The following is a 15,744-nucleotide window of genomic DNA, read 5'->3' on the forward strand; positions in this document are numbered from 1 at the left end:
TTATGTGCCAGCCCCTGTCGTAGGTACTTGGGATTCATCAGCATACAACTGAGACAAAAACCCCTGCCCTCAAGTAGTTTACATTACAGTGGGAGAGCTGGAGATAAACCATTAGTGTAATAAGTAAATCCTACAGCAAGTGGAAGGCAGTAAGTACTATGCAGTAGGAGAACAAAGCAGGAAAACAGAGATCCGGAGTGCCAGAGAGTGGGGATTGGTTGGGCTTATGACTTTTAAATAGTCAGGTCTCATTGAGAAGGTGACAGTTGACAAAAACCTAAAGGAGGTGAGGGAGTGGTTAAGATTCTGCACTTCCAGCGCAGGGGGCACAGGTTGATCCCTGGTCAAGGAACTAAGATCCCACATGCCAAGTAACATGGCCAAAAAAAAAAAAAAGGAGGTGAAGGAGTTAGTCATTCAGGTATCTGGGGGAAGAGTATGCCAGGCAGGGGAACTGCACATGCAAATGTTCTTAGGTAGCACGGAACCTTGTGAGCTCAAGAAACAATGAGCAGGGACTTCCCTGGCAGTCCAGTGGTTGAGACTTCACCTTCCAATGCAGGGGATGCCGGTTCGATCTCTGGTCGGGGAGCTAAGATCCCAAAAGCCTCGCGGCCAAAAAACCAAAAACATAAAACAGAAGCAATATTGTAACAAATTCAATAAAGACTTTAAAAATGGTCCACATCGAAAAAAAAAATCTTAAAAAAAAGAAAAAAGAATGAGCAGAAAAACAAATGAAACAGTGAGCAGGCCAGTGAGATGTAAGAGGTAGAGGAGAGCTGACCATGCAGGGGCTTTGGGCACTGCAGAGTTTGAGCAGAGGCCTTGCATGGTCCACCTTCTGATTTCAAAGGCTCACTCTGGCTGCTGTATTGAGAATAGAATGTCGTGGACAGATATGGAAGCACAGAAACCTGATAGGGGCTATTGCAGTATCTCAGGTAAGAGATGATGGTAGCTTGGGTGCAGTGGTAGCAGTAAGGTGAGAAGAAGTTTAATTCTGGTCATATTTTGAAAGTAGAAATGTTGATGCAAATAATCAATAAACAATCTATAATAAGAATAGAAGAGAGTTTTATTTGAGCCAAACTGAGGACTATAGCCTGGGAAACAGCCTCTCAGTAGCTCTAAGGGACTGCTCTGAAGGGGTAGGGGAGGAGTATATATACATGATTTTTTTTGGCTAGGAAATACACGTAGTCAAGCATACATCTTGATAAAAGATTACTGCCAATCACAAAGAACACATATCACAACTTAATGATTTTAGTGCCTTTCTATGTAAGAGAAGATGCAAAAATCTGGGGTCATTGAAATTCTTTCTGAGGTATGCATCTTAACTACCTAGGGACCATCTATTCAAATCACAGAATGACCCATCCATTTTTTTTTTCCCTGAATTTCCCTCAGGGGGTACTCTAGGTGGGCAACTGCAGTGGGTTGCTACTTATCCCTTTGTAGTACTAGATGATGGGCAATTTCTTTAATGGTTAATGCAGGTGTATAATGTATGTTTGACAGGCCATAAGACAGGCTGTTTTAGTTAGCATAAAGTTCAAGGCACATCACGTATAAGCCAGAATGACTTCCCTGTACCTCAATATGTGAAGATTTCTTCCACTAGAACCTACAGGATTGACTAATAGATTGAACGGAATATGAAAAAAGGAGAAGGTTTCTGAGGGTTTTTTTCTTTTTTAAAGGCTAAGCTACATACGTAACTGTATATTCCAGTTCATCAGAGTGTGTCATAATTATTTCTTTCCATCTCTTTCACTCTGCACTAAGCTGTCTGAGGGCAGCTGTTGTGCCATATTCACCTCTACATTCCCAATACCTACTGCAACATTCAAGAAATATTTGCTAAGTAAATGATCATTAAGCATGGCAGACTTGAATTCACATTGGACCCAATACTGTCTTTATCATCACCCTAATAAGATAGGTTTCATCTCAAGTATGAAAGTCCATTTGCTGATATCTATAGAGAGGCTAGGTCAGGCCCACGCTCTAAAAAGAGTTCAGGCTCCACGTGCTGGTCTCCCTTTCGTGACTGTGTCTGTTTTCTATTGCTGTGTAACAAATTACCACAGCACACATTTATAATCTCAGCTTTCCATGGGTTAGGGGTCCAGGCACATGGGTCCTCTGTTAGGGTCTCACAAGGCTACAATCAAAGCATCAGCCAAGCTGTAATCTCATCTGGAGGCTGCACTGGGGAAGAATCTGCTTCCAAGCCTATTCATGTTACAGGCAAAGTTAATTTCCTTGTGGTTGTAGGACTGAGGGCTCTAGCTTTTTGCTGGCTGTTGGCTGGAGGCATGCTGCTGTTCCTAGAGGCTACCCATAGTTCTTTGCTATATAAGCTTCTCCAACATGTTTGCTTACTTCATCAAGCCCACAACGGGAGTCTTCAGTCTGTTAAGAAGTTTTATATCACATAAGGTAAACACAGGAGTGACCTCCCAGCAAATCACAGATCAGCCCATACTCTAGGGGAAGGACTTAAGACATGAACTTCAGGAGTGGAAATTGTTGGAGGTTACCTTAGGGTCTGTCCACCAGAATGAATTTCATCATTAGAATCTGTTTTCCCTCTATCCCCACAACTCTGACCTAGTGTTAGTTGTGGAATAGAATGGCTCTCTAGACCTTGCTGTCCAATATGGTAGCCACCAGCCCCTTATGTGACTAGTGTGACTGAAGAACTGATTTCTGAAGTTTTAAAAACAACTTCATAAAATTTAGTTTAAAAACCAATACTCGGACTTCCCTGGTGACACAGTGGTTATGAATCCGCCTGCCAATGGAGGGGACACAGGTTAGATCCCTGGTCCGGGAAGATCCCACATGCCGCAGAGCAACTAAGCCCGTGTGCCACAACTACTAAGCCTGCGCTCTAGAGCCCGCATGCCACAACTACTGAAGCCCGCGTGCCTAGAGCCCGTGCTCCCCAACAAGAGAAGCCACTGAAATGAGAAGCCCGCACACCGCAACAAAGAGTAGCCCCTGCTCACTTGAGAAAGCCTGCGCGCAGCCACGAAGACCCAAAGCAGCCAAAAATAAATAAATAAGTAAATTTATTTTAATAAAGATACTCAACTCAGATATTGGGGAAATGTTTACATGTGTTTGAAACAACGTGGGTATATGAATCTAATTTTTCGACTAACTTTTGTGAATTCTAGAAACTGATCAAGTATCTCCACCGAAAATGTAGTGTTCAAATTGAGATGTGCTGTTTATAACATCTACACCAGATTTCAAAGTCTTAGTATAAAAAAAGAATAAAAGATCTCATTGATAGCTTTTCTGATTACATGTTGAAAAGATAACATCCTTTATGTATATTAAGCTAAGTAAAATACGTTATTAACAATAATTTCAACTGTTTGCATTTTTTTAAATGGGTTCCCAGAAAATTTAAAGTCACATATTTGGCTCGCATTCTACTGCTGAGAGAAAATATAAAGAGGCTGAGCTGACCATGAGGTTGGAAAGACGCACCACCGTAGTTAGCTAATAATAATAAATCAAGGCAACGTCTGATGAATGCCAAACAATAAGTATGGCAGGGGTTCAGAGGAGGGAACTGTGGGGTCATCCAAGGGCGGGGCAAGTCTTCAGCAGCAGGCGAGATCGACGAATCTGTAAATTGCAAGAGCTGCGCGGCAGGACGCACCGGGCACGCACGGCCCGCGCCCCTCCCCGAAACGCGCTGCGCCTTTTGACCCGGCCGCCGCGCCGTAGGCCGCGCTGCAAGCCTGGGAGCCGGGATGGCGAACGTGTCCGAGAGGACGTTGCAGCTGTCCGTGCTGGTGGCCTTCGCCTCTGGAGTGCTCGTGGGCTGGCAGGCACACCGGCTGCGGCGGCGCTACCTGGACTGGAGAAAGAAGAGGCTGCAAGACAAGCTGGCGGCGACGCAGAAGAAGCTGGACCTGGCCTGAGATCCCCGCGCTGTCGGTCCCCGCCGGCCACCGCGCGGCCACCTTGAGGCCACCTCGCCTCTCCGGCGCGGGGCTCCAGCCGAAGCCAGGCTCGCCTCACTCTCTTCGCCCGCAGTGCCGGGCTCTTGCCGGAGTCGGTGAGCAGTACTTACAGCGCCGCTCTAAGGGGAGACTTCGGGGACGGACGGATATCTTGGGACCGGAGGGTCTTTGGAGAGCCCACAGGAGGTGACTTGTCCCCCCAGGCACCAGAAAGAGGAGGAAGTTCTGTTTTCCCTAATGACTCACATTTTGGTGTCGTAGTTCAGTTCATTGCGTGTGTTTAACGGGACTGTCTTAACCACGTGCAAAGTCGTTGCACCTTGGCAACATTCAACTTCGAAATGGAAAATACTGGAAAGAATAGAAAATGAAAAAAAGGAGCGTGGAGGTGTTCCTACCACACCCTTCCCCCCTCCCCACATCAATTTATTTTTAAAAATATCCTTGGTAGCACCATAGTACATCTTTGCATTCATGTTTTGTCATCTCCAGTCTAAATTCTTAGGTCCTTGGCAGGCTGGCATGGCTTGAAAGTCAGGAGCCTTGAGTCTAGTCCTGGCTTTTTCATCAGAGCTCTGCAAATTTACAGGGTCTCAGTTTTCTTATCTGTAACACCAGATCTTGTTGTTCATGGTTTAACTAAACAATAGAATAATTTGAAGTTAACCATTATGCATTTCTAATTTTTATTTCTCTTTTCTGTTTCCAACAGCTTGTTGAAGATGGATATAGAGAACTGGACAGAAATAGTTTCTCCTTGCACTTTATGAATCAATTTTATTTTTAAAATAAAAAGAATTAAACATATTTGAACCTTTTATTAAAAGGAAAAGGAGTATCTTGCCTCCCATGCAGCTTACTGCATTAAGAGATTTGGATCCTCAAAACTTATAATTACTGTTTTTGGTCAGATATCTTGTTTTCTAAAGAACCTATGCTAGTTCCTTGGTACAACTGCAAAGCAGCGTTGGTCTAGGAACCATTATGATTCCCTTTGGTTAGCAGTTTTGCTGGACCTATTCTGGAAAGCAAACGGCTGTGTAAAAAATAACTGAGGTAAGGGTAATGTATGTAAGACCTTTACACATCTGAGGCTGACAACATACTCCAAGCACAAAGTATAAGTTTTTATTGACAAAAACTTCATTTGTGTCATTATGGAGTATACATGTGAAGGAGAAACCTCATTGAATAGAGTTTAGTGATAAATCCCAACTACAGTTGACCCTTGAACAACATGGGTTTGAATTACACAGGTTCACTTACATGTAGATTTTTTTCAATAAATCTATATGTAAGTGGACCACTGTCCACTTACTATCCATGGCTGGTTGAGTCTGTGCATGCGGAAACATGGATAGGAAGGGCCAACTATGGCACTTGAGCATCCTTGGATTTTGGTATCCGTGGCAGCCTCTGGGGTTCCAGGATGATATCCTCCGATGATACCGAGGGATAACTGTGTCTGAAAATCGAGAGTGAGTGACCAAGTCCCAGGTTATTTTTGATTTTCAAGAGGTTTTTTCTAGAACACTGCCCTTGCTCATTCCTATAAAGATTAATTTTGTTTCTCAGTAAATTTAGGATCAGCTCTGTATTAACACAAGAATATTCAGGAAAGTTGTTTCCACAGAAAGCTTTTTTTTTTTTTTCCATTTTAGTAGGGCCATTATGCTTTACTACTTCCAACTTTATTTTCATTCTGTGAATGCAGTACTTAAGGACTGAAATGTTGGTTCTTAGAGCTGCATTCCATCTGGGCTGCAGGTGGCTGAAGTGTCTGAGTCACCATTCATCACTGAGGGTCAAAGAGTTGAGGCTCTTTGAGACAAGGTAGTTTTCTTATGGCACATCCATGGTGCCTGCAGACTGTTGGTATGTGCCTGGCTAAGCGTCTAGGTGATGACCAGTTCTGCCTGTATGGGCCTGTTCTTGTGCCACGTTCCTGGTGGACCTGGTCTTTCCAGTGTGACTCCTTTCCCATTACTTACATGCAGCACCCAGACACACTCGTCTCCCTCTCCTGTCTTACCCCAGTGTTCTGTCATCCTGCCCCTCTGGGCCTGTGCTGTTCACCCCCGAGGCCTGTCTAGTCCTTATGCGGTTTTCAGCCACCCTACATCACTCAGTCTGCCCCTCATTTTCTGTCTACTGCCTCTTTACACTGTGCCCATGTGTCCCCAGCCCTGTGGTGGACAGTTCCCCCGGATGACATTGCCTCTCACTGTTTCTCCTCTAGCTGTCTACCCCTTGCCCTACTTAAATGTGTTTGGTTTTTTCGCTGAAACTATTGCCTTACATGGAGATGTTGCATTTTCCATGTTAACCACTAGTTCTACACTATGAGTCTCTACGAAGCTGTTAAATTCTTTTTCAGTATCTCCTGTGAGACAGCGGTACAAAGTTGATATACATTGTAACACACTGATGGAAGAAAATCATAACGAGTTTTATGAAATAGCTTGTTCTCGGGAGAAACAATGGCCATGGTTTGCTTTGGTTTCGGCTACCTCACTTCAAACGGTCTTGTAGGTTACTCTGATTTTCGTAATGGCATCAAGGGATGAGGACAGAAGCAGTGACTAGTGCTAAAGTGACTATACTGAGCATTACAAGTCAAAAGAAATGTAAGTTAACGAAAAAGAAGGCAGCTAGCTGAGTAATCTCGTTCCTTACAGCGTCGTGAATACCTAAGTGGTATTTCTCAAACTTGAATGTGCACATGAAACACTGGGGTATTGTTAAAGTTTAGATTCTGATCCTGTAGGTCTATGGTGAGGCCTGAGAATATGCATTTCTAACAGTCACCCAGGTGATATTGATGATACTGATGCAGGAATCATAAGGAATAAATGCTTCTCACGCTGAATAGTGTACAAAAATGTATAAAATCAAAGCATCTTTCCACCCGAGATGAACAAGAGTAATAAACCTTTTTTGCACCCTTCCTCATACATACATACACGTGTAGGGGGTTTATTTTGTTTATTTTTACCAACATAGAATTGTACCATCTTCATGACCCTGTAACTTTTCCATTTAAAATATGGAAATCCCTATAAAGCAGGTAGATTTAAAAAAAATTTTTTTTATAGACATATGTAAAATAAATAAGGATTTCATAAATGACAGGTTGTCTTTAGTGCAGTTTTTTTCTTTTTGCTTACCTCTAACAAGATCACTTAGAAGTACCGATGTATTAATCCGTCTAAAAATACTTCATAGCACTTACTACTTACTCATTTGTTGTTAGATTTTCAATGGAAAAACTATGGCTGTTTAAGTGAACTTTTAAGTATCATGAGCCATGATGGAGAAATTAATTCAAAGTAAAGACATGAGATACAAAAAAGAGTAGAATGGATGAGTATATTAGAGTATGTCATACAATGAAACGTCAGAGAGCAATGAGAATGAACAAACTACAACCCACACGATGATATAGATTCATTGCACAAACAGGTTGAATGAAAGAAGCCTGACAAGATGCCAGTACACGGCATGATTCCATTATTCAATTCAAAAAGAGGCAAGACAGATTTTTACAGTTAGAGATTGGGATAGTGTTTACTTTTGGTGTAGGGGGTGGAGGTGGGCAGGGACTAGAGGAGGGGAAGACTACTAGGGTGCTGGTCACATTCTGTATCCAAATCTGGGTTATGTTACATGGGGGTGTGTTCAGCGTGAAAATTCAGTGCGATGGGCGCTTGTCACTTCTCTCTATTGAAGAAAAAAGTATCGCAAATAGCATGGCAGTTGGGCCTGTGGAATTACCTTGTGTGTGTTGTACTGAAGAACACATCAGTGTGGTTCATCTCTTGAAAAGTGAGCTCAGGTCGTCATTCTTATTCGGTGTAGTGGAAAGAGTTTGGGAATTGGATTTATAGGACTGAGTCCCACTTGGGGAAATGTTATTACAACCTCCCTGAGAGATGTAGAGTGGAGCTCATAATTAGGTGCTCACGAAATTGCTGTGGAACAGAGTCACCAACCTCCCAGAACTCAGGATGGACAATGTGCAAAAGTACAATGAAGTGATACTTCAGCAGTATCCCAAGCGGCAAAGAATTAAGAACTGCCTTTTTGAAGTGAGAGTATGCGCCAGAACCACGTATCCCATTAAGGCCATATAGGAAAGCTATCCTTGCAGTAAATTTAAGACATTGAGATGCTTAAATTGTATCTTAAGACTAGTTTAGAAAAACTGGTGTCAGAAAACAAGTGCCAAAACACCAAGTGCCCCAGGAGGAACGTCGTGGTAGTACTGAGTATTATGGGACTTGTAGTTTCGGACGCCGCGGGGCATTCTCCCTCATCTCCACCCCAATCCTTTGGGACTGGCGAGAAAAGGGTGAGTAGCTGGGCAGTGAGCTCAGGACCTGCGGGCTGGCGGAGCGGCTTCCTCGAGGGAGAATCATCCCCACACTCTTCCCGCGCCAGCCAGTCGGGCTGCGAGGCGGGCGCGCGGTGATGGCGTCACCATCCGGTGTCGTCGTCTTGGTTTCCCTGGCGACCGGAGTGAGCTCCGCGCCGAGGCGAAGGAGATGCTGGCGAGGCGACAGCGCGATCCCCTCCAGTCCCTGCAGCGTCGCAATCAGGAGCTGAAGCAGCAGGTATCATCTGGCTGTCCAGTGGGGGACCTGGGCTCTGGCGGCGGGCGAGCTCTGGGGCGCACCCTAACCCTGGGAGCCTACCCAACCCACTTCCCTTTCTAAGTTGTAACCTACCCCGCCCCCCCCCCCCCCCCCCCCCCCGCCCCAGCATCAAACTGATCCCAGGACCAAACTGATTCTAATCCTTCACACTCCCAACCCAACCCCGGGGAGGCTAGAAAATCGGGACCATCGACTAAGTGCTGCCCTCCCCCGCACCTCACCCTAACGTCTGCATCTCCAACCTAACAACTCCCTTAACCCATCTCACCTCCAAATCTAAACTTTTAACAATAATTATTCCAACCACCTCTGCGCCCAACATCACTCTCCTCCACTCTCCATGCCCCCTATCCTTTATCCCTCATCCAGTGGAGCTATTGAGTGTTTTTGCTTCACATGAATCCAAGCGAAATAGGTGTCAAGGAATAGTCCTAATATATAAGAAAAATAAGACCTGACAAATGAGCAAAGGACTTGAACTAAAGGAGAAATACTAGTAACACACAAATATGAGAAAAGTTAACTTAAAAGATAATCAAGTAATTGCAAAGGAAGTAAGAGATCACAAACACTTAAAATATCACAATACCCGGTGATGAAACAGGCACTTACACTGCTGCAGGGTATAAGGCACAGCATTTCTGGAAAGCGGTTTGACAAGATGTAGCAAGTATTCATGCTCCTAAGCTGGGAATTACATTTCCAGGAATTTACCGTACGTAATAATAAAAAATTGAGACACAGGTTGAGGTATGGAGGTATTCATCATAGTATTACTTATAATACAAAAGGCTGATGCAACTTAAATGATCAGTAGCAGGGGAATGGATAAATAACTTATGTTGGGATATAATGCTGAGATTAAAATTTTAAGGACATTTTAACATGTTAGGGAAAATATTTGTGACAAAATGTCAAGTTAGAAAAAGAATATAAAATTGAATATACAGTATTTCAATTTAAAAATTTTCTATGTAATATACATAGAAAAAAAGATGGAAGGAAACATGCCAGCATGGTAACTCTATGTGGCAGAATGCTAATGACTATTACGTTTCGCTTCATACTTTTTGATATTTTCATAATTTTGGGTTGGGGTGGGGAGACTTCCCTGGCGGTCCAGTGGTTAAGACTTCGCCTTCCGGTGCAGGGGGTGTGGGTTCAACCCCTGGTCGGGGAGCTAAGATCGCACATGCTTGGGGGCCAAAAAAACAGAACATAAAACAGAAGCAATATTGTAACAAATTCAATAAAGACTTTAAAAATGGACCGCGTTAAAAAAAAAAATCTTTAAAAAAAAAATTAAGAAAGGGAATTCCCTGGTGGTCCAGTGGTTGAGACTCCACGCTTTCACTGCTGAGGGCCCTGGTTCAATCCCTGGTCAGGGAACTAGGATCCCACAGGCCACGTGGCATGGCCAAGAAATAAAATTTTTTTAAGAAAAAAGTAAATAGTAATTAATGGGTTGTTAATTTATTTTCTGAAATTCCTATTTCACTTTGCTAATTTTACTTTTTATTTTTCATTTGATCTATTACCAAATATTTTTTCCACTAAATAGAATTGTTTTATAACTTTAGCAGGTAAGAGATGTACTGAATGCTCATATTTTATCCACTTTTGGACTTTCACTTAAAAAGTACAAAAGACAGGATGGATGAATGTTTCTTAATGGACTCTACTGGAATTATAGTGGTACAACAAAACAGAATACTCTTCTGGTAGAAATAAAAATAAAACTTGATGAGACATTGACTTAAGCTAAGCTTTGGCCAGATGCTTAATATGGTTTTGTATTTAATTTTAAATTTTGTGGGACATTGAGAGAACCAGGAAATGTTGTAGAAGTAAACTAAAAAAATTATTATTATTACAAAGATGTAACAAAGCAAACTATTGCCAGGATTATTCAAGTTGGAGACAAATTGGCTCCGGAGCCTTTTGATACCCTGCATGTCTGTGAAGGACTCTGTAGGTAGTGTGAGCTCATTCTTCCCTGGCCCCACGGAAGACACCTGAAGCAAAAAATGGAACAGATTTCCAACTTGGTATCCATGGGACAAGTGATCAAGAGCCCATCTGGGTCATGCCTGTGATGACCGACTCTGTCACCATGTGTGTGAATTTTGTAAATAACAGACAGATGCAAAATGGCAAGAGTAGAGAATTTTTATTTCTCTTTTTTCATCCACTTTATCTTCTCCACATCTATAGAATGCAAAAGATGTATGTGCCTCTTTTGTGGGTGTGTTGGCAAAGTTACACGTAGTGTTTGGAAATTACTAAGTCACAATATAAGATATAAGAATGAGGATTAAAAAATTTGTGGTTTATTCATATAATGAATACTACTCAGCAATAAGAAGGAATAAACTAATGATACACACAACAGTATGGAAGTATCTCAAAAACATTCTTGTGAAATGACTACACAAACGAGTACATACTTTCTGGAGTAATGGTAATTTTCTGTACGTTGATAAGGGTTTGGATTACATGGGTGTATGCATTTGCCAAAACTCAGTAAATGTATACTTAAGATTTGTGCATTTCATTTGTATGTAAATTTTACACCAAATATTGAACTCTAGTTAGTGATACCCATGGTGTATTAAGGGGAAATATATTGATGATTGTAGCTTACTTTGAAATACATAAAAAATAAGATGAATTGATGAATAGATGGGTCATAAAAGTATAGTAAAATGTTAATGGTAGAATCTAGGTGATGGGTATTTGGATGTTCACTATAAAGTTCTTTCAACTTTATTGTATATTTAAAAGTATTCATTATAAAATATTGGGAAAAAAGAATTAAAATTTTATTTCCTAAGGTTATATGGTATTTAACAATATGATATTTTAAACAGTCTCCATTTATTGTAGGTTGATGATTTGCTTTCTGAGAGTCGATTGAAAGGCACTCTAGAAACCAGTAAAAGGCGAGATATTTACCAAAGGTAAAGCATACGAAATTATGTTAGCTTTGTAGGGACTGTACTTACATTTCAGTGAGCAGTATTTACAGCATAGAAATTGAGGCATTATTTCTTTTTTTAATTAATAACATTTCTAAAAAGACAAAATAATAATGGGAAATAATATTGAGGTAACAATGAATGAAGTTTTCCAAACTGTATTTTACAATATTTCTTACAATTATCTATGTCTACCTAGTCTAAATGTTGGAATGATAAGATTAAATAGAGAATTACAAATGTTAAAAAAGGGCAGCTTACATTTATTTTGTACTCTGTATGTACCAAGCAGTGTGGTCCACGCTCTAAAAACTTTTTCTTAATTAATTTCTAGGATAACATTGTGAGATACTCATTAATATGGATGAGAAAATTAAGGTTCACAGTGGTTAGTTAATATGTCTAACATTACTTAGCTATAAGACATTAAAGTGGGAAGGCAATAAAAATGTTTTAAGATAAATGCAGAATTTATAGATATATTTAATTAATTAATTAAATTCAAGCATAGTTGACTTACAATGTTGTGTTAGTTTCTGGTGTACAGCAAAGTGGTTCAGTTATACATATATATGTGTATGTGTGCATATATATATATATGTTCTTTTTCATATTCTTTCCATTAAGGTTTATTACAGGATATTGAATATAGTTCCCTGTGCTATGCAGTAGGACCTTGTTGTTTATCCATCCTATATATAATAGTTTACATCTGCTAATCCTAAACTCCCAATCCTTCCCTCCCCCACACCCCCACCCCTCCCTTGGCAACCACCAGTCTGTTCTCTATGAGTCAGTTTCTGTTTCATTGATAAGTTCATTTGTGTCGTATTTTAGATTCCACATATAAGTGTTATCATATGGTATTTGTCTTTCTCTTACTGACTTACTTAATATGATAATCTCTAGGTTCATCCATGTTGCTGCAAATGGCAGTATTTCATTCTTTTTTGTGGCTGAGTAGTGTTCCACTGTGTGTGTGTGTGTGTGCATGTGCGTGTGTATACATATATATATATATAACATCTTCTGTATCCATTTATCTGTTGATGGACATTTAGGTTGCTTCCATGTCTTGGCTATTGTAAATAGTGCTGCTGTGAACAGAGGGATGCACGTCGTATCTTTTTGAATTAGAGTTTTGTCTGGATATCTGCCCAGGAGTGGGATTACTGGATCATAGGGCAGCTTTATTTTTAGTTTTTTGAGGAACCTCCATACTGTTTTCCATAGCGGCTGCACCAATTTACATTCCCACCAACAGTGTAAGAGGGTTCCCTTTTCTCCATACCCTCTCCAGCATTTTTTTTTTTTGTAGACTTTTTAATAATGGCCATTCTGACCAGCGTGAGGTGGTACCTCATTGTAGTTTTGATTTGCATTTCTCTAATAATTAGTGATTTCGAACATCTGTTCATGTGCCTATTGGCCATCTGTATATCTTCTTTGGAAAAATGTCTATTTAGGTCTTCTGCCCATTTTTTGATTGGGTTGTTTGTTTTTTTGTTACTGAGTTGTATGAGCTGTATGTGTATTTTGGAAATTAAGCCCTTGTTGGTTGCATCATTTGCAAATATTTTCTCCCAGTCCCTAGGTTGTCTTTTCGTTTTGTTTATGGTTTCCTTTTCTGTGGAAAAGCTTGTAAGTTTGATTAGGTCCCATTTGTTTATTTTTGCTTTTATTTCTATTGCCTTGGGAGACTGACCTAAGAAAACATTGCTACAATTTATGTCAGAGAATGTTTTGCCTATGTTCTCTTCCAGGAGTTTTGTGGTTCTATGTCTTATATTTAAGTCTTTAAGCCATTTTGAGTTTATTTTTGTGTACATTGTGAGTGTATGTTCTAACTTCATTGATTTACACGCAGCTGTCCAGCTTTCCCCATACCACTTGCTGAAGAGACTGTCTTTTCTCCATTGTATATTCTTGCCTCCTTCGTTGAAGATTAATTGACCGTAGGTGTGTGGGTTTATTTCTGGACTCTCTATTCTGTTCCATTGACCCATATGTCTGTTTTTGTGCCAGTACCATGCTGTTTTGATTACTGTAGCTTTGTAGTATTGTCTGAAGTCTGGGAGGGTTAAGCTTCCTGCTTTGTTCTTTTTCCTCAGGATTGCTTTGGCAATTCTGGGTCTTTTATGGTTCCATATACATTTTAGGATTACTTGTTCTAGTTCTGTGAACAACGTCATGGGTAATTTGATAGGAATTGCATTTAATCTGTAGATTGCTTTGGGTAGTATGGTCATTTTAATAATATTCTTCCAATCCGATTAATCCAATATTAATTCTTCCAGTCCAATTAATAATATTAATTCTTTCTATTTCTTTGAATCATCTTCAGTTTCCTTTATCAGTGTTTTATAGTTCTCAGCATAAGTCTTTCACCTCCTTACTCAGGTTTATTCCTAAGTATTTTATTATTTTTTTGATGTGATTTTTTAAAAAAATAAATTTATTTATTTATTTTTGGCTGCATTGGGTCTTCGTTGTTGGGTCTTCGTTGGTGCGCTTGGGCTTTCTGTAGTTGTGGCGAGCGGGGGCTACTCTTTGTTGCGATGCGCAGGCTTCTCATCACGGTGGCTTCTCTTGTTGCAGAGCTCGGGCTCTAGGCACATGGGCTTCAGTAGTTGTGGCACGTGGGCTCAGTAGTTGTGGCTCACGGGCTCTAGAGCGCAGGCTCAGTAGTTGTGGCGTACGGGCTTAGTTGCTCCGTGGCATGTGGGATCTTCCTAGACCAGGGATCGAACCCATGTACTCTGCATTGGCAGGCAGATTCTTAACCACTGCACCGCCAGGGAAGTTCCTTGGTAAGAGTTTTTATCATGAATGAATGTTGAATTTTATCAAATGCTTTTTCTGCATCGATTGAGATGATCATGTGGTTTTTGTCTTTTCTTTTGTTTTTGTGGTGTATCACATTGATTTGCATATGTTGAACCATCTGTGTGACCCTGACAACTTGATCGTGGTGTATGATCTTCTTTATGTGTTGTTGGATTCGGTTTGCTAATATTTTGTTAAGAATTTTTGTATCTATATTCATCAAAGATGTTGGCCAGTAATTTTCTTTTTTGGTGTTGTCTTTGTCTCATTTTGGTATCAGGGTGATGGTGGTTTCATAGAATGACTTTGGGAGTGTTCCCTCCTTTTCAATCTTTTGGAAGAGTTTGAGAAGGATCAGTATGGTTCTTTTTTTGTATGCTTGGTAGAACTCCCCAGTGAAGCCATGTGGTCCTGGACTTTTGTTTGCAGGGAGTTTTTAAAATTATAGATTCTATTTCACTTCTACTGATTGGTCTGTTCAAATTATCTAGTTCTTTTTGATTCAGTTTTGGTGGACTGTATGTTTCTAGAAACTTACTTGTCCAAGAAATGCAGAATTTAGTTAAGCAAGAGAAGGAACTTCACTACAATCTCAGTGGAGTTGCAGCCTTTGGTCCATTTGAATCAAATGCAAGAATTATGTCATGGTATAACTTGGATCTAAGAGCAACCAACCTAAGCCTGAAGGTTATGGACTTGCTGTTGTGACAGCAACTACAAAAACAGCTCAGAGTGAACATCAGTGGCTTAGGCCAAATTATGGTAAGTCCTTGGCCTATGTAGCCCCAGATCCTGTGACCTGTCAGAAGACTCTGTCTGTTAGCAATTCTGCCTTGCTTGGGATGGTGACCTTAGCTCTCTTGAGATGGGAAAACTGTCCTCATGATGGATGATTGTTTTTTGTTTTGTTTTGAATTTTCTTTTTAATCCTTGGGAGAGTTTAAAATTACATAGACATGATGAACTAAATCAAATCAGACTATTATTACTTTTGTATTAAGTTTAGGACATCATTAAAATAATCTATATTTTGGGTATTTAAAGAATTTATAACATTCAAATGGATGTGAGATTTGTGCTACTAGTTTAAATGATTCATTAGAACATTTGAAAAAATTTTACTTAAGTCAGGCATTCAGAGTGTTTAAAAGCAAAATAAAATTTTAAGATGTGGGAATTTAATTAACTACCTTCATTAGTAGGATTGATTATTTGAGGAATTTAACTCAAGTTGAATTAATCAAACAATAATGAAAGAAAAAGGGAAGGTAATTGTACTTGCTTTACTAGATT

General features: G+C 40.4%; 2 protein-coding genes across 4 annotated transcripts in view; both read left to right on the forward strand.

Moving 5' to 3' along the window:
* Window positions 1–3,730: 3,730 nt before the first annotated feature.
* On the forward strand, window positions 3,731–4,799 carry MTLN (mitoregulin). The gene is made up of 2 exons (XM_068564856.1): window positions 3,731–4,087; window positions 4,705–4,799. The coding sequence occupies exon 1, from the start codon at window positions 3,780–3,782 to the stop codon at window positions 3,948–3,950; it is 171 nt and encodes a 56-aa protein (XP_068420957.1). The 5' UTR covers window positions 3,731–3,779; the 3' UTR covers window positions 3,951–4,087; window positions 4,705–4,799.
* Window positions 4,800–8,496: 3,697 nt separating this feature from the next.
* NPHP1 (nephrocystin 1) overlaps window positions 8,497–15,744 on the forward strand; it is a 59,718-nt gene continuing 52,470 nt past the window's right edge. For 2 of the 3 annotated variants that reach the window (XM_068564900.1, XM_068564901.1), the window contains exons 1-2: window positions 8,497–8,605; window positions 11,534–11,607. In XM_068564900.1, the coding sequence (XP_068421001.1) occupies window positions 8,537–8,605; window positions 11,534–11,607 (143 nt within the window). In that variant the 5' untranslated portion in view covers window positions 8,497–8,536. The remainder of the gene's footprint in view (window positions 8,606–11,533; window positions 11,608–15,744) is intronic. The other variant, XM_068564902.1, reaches the window with a different exon arrangement.

Source organism: Eschrichtius robustus, chromosome 15 (genome assembly GCF_028021215.1).
Source record: "Eschrichtius robustus isolate mEscRob2 chromosome 15, mEscRob2.pri, whole genome shotgun sequence".
Classification (NCBI taxonomy): domain Eukaryota; kingdom Metazoa; phylum Chordata; class Mammalia; order Artiodactyla; family Eschrichtiidae; genus Eschrichtius; species Eschrichtius robustus.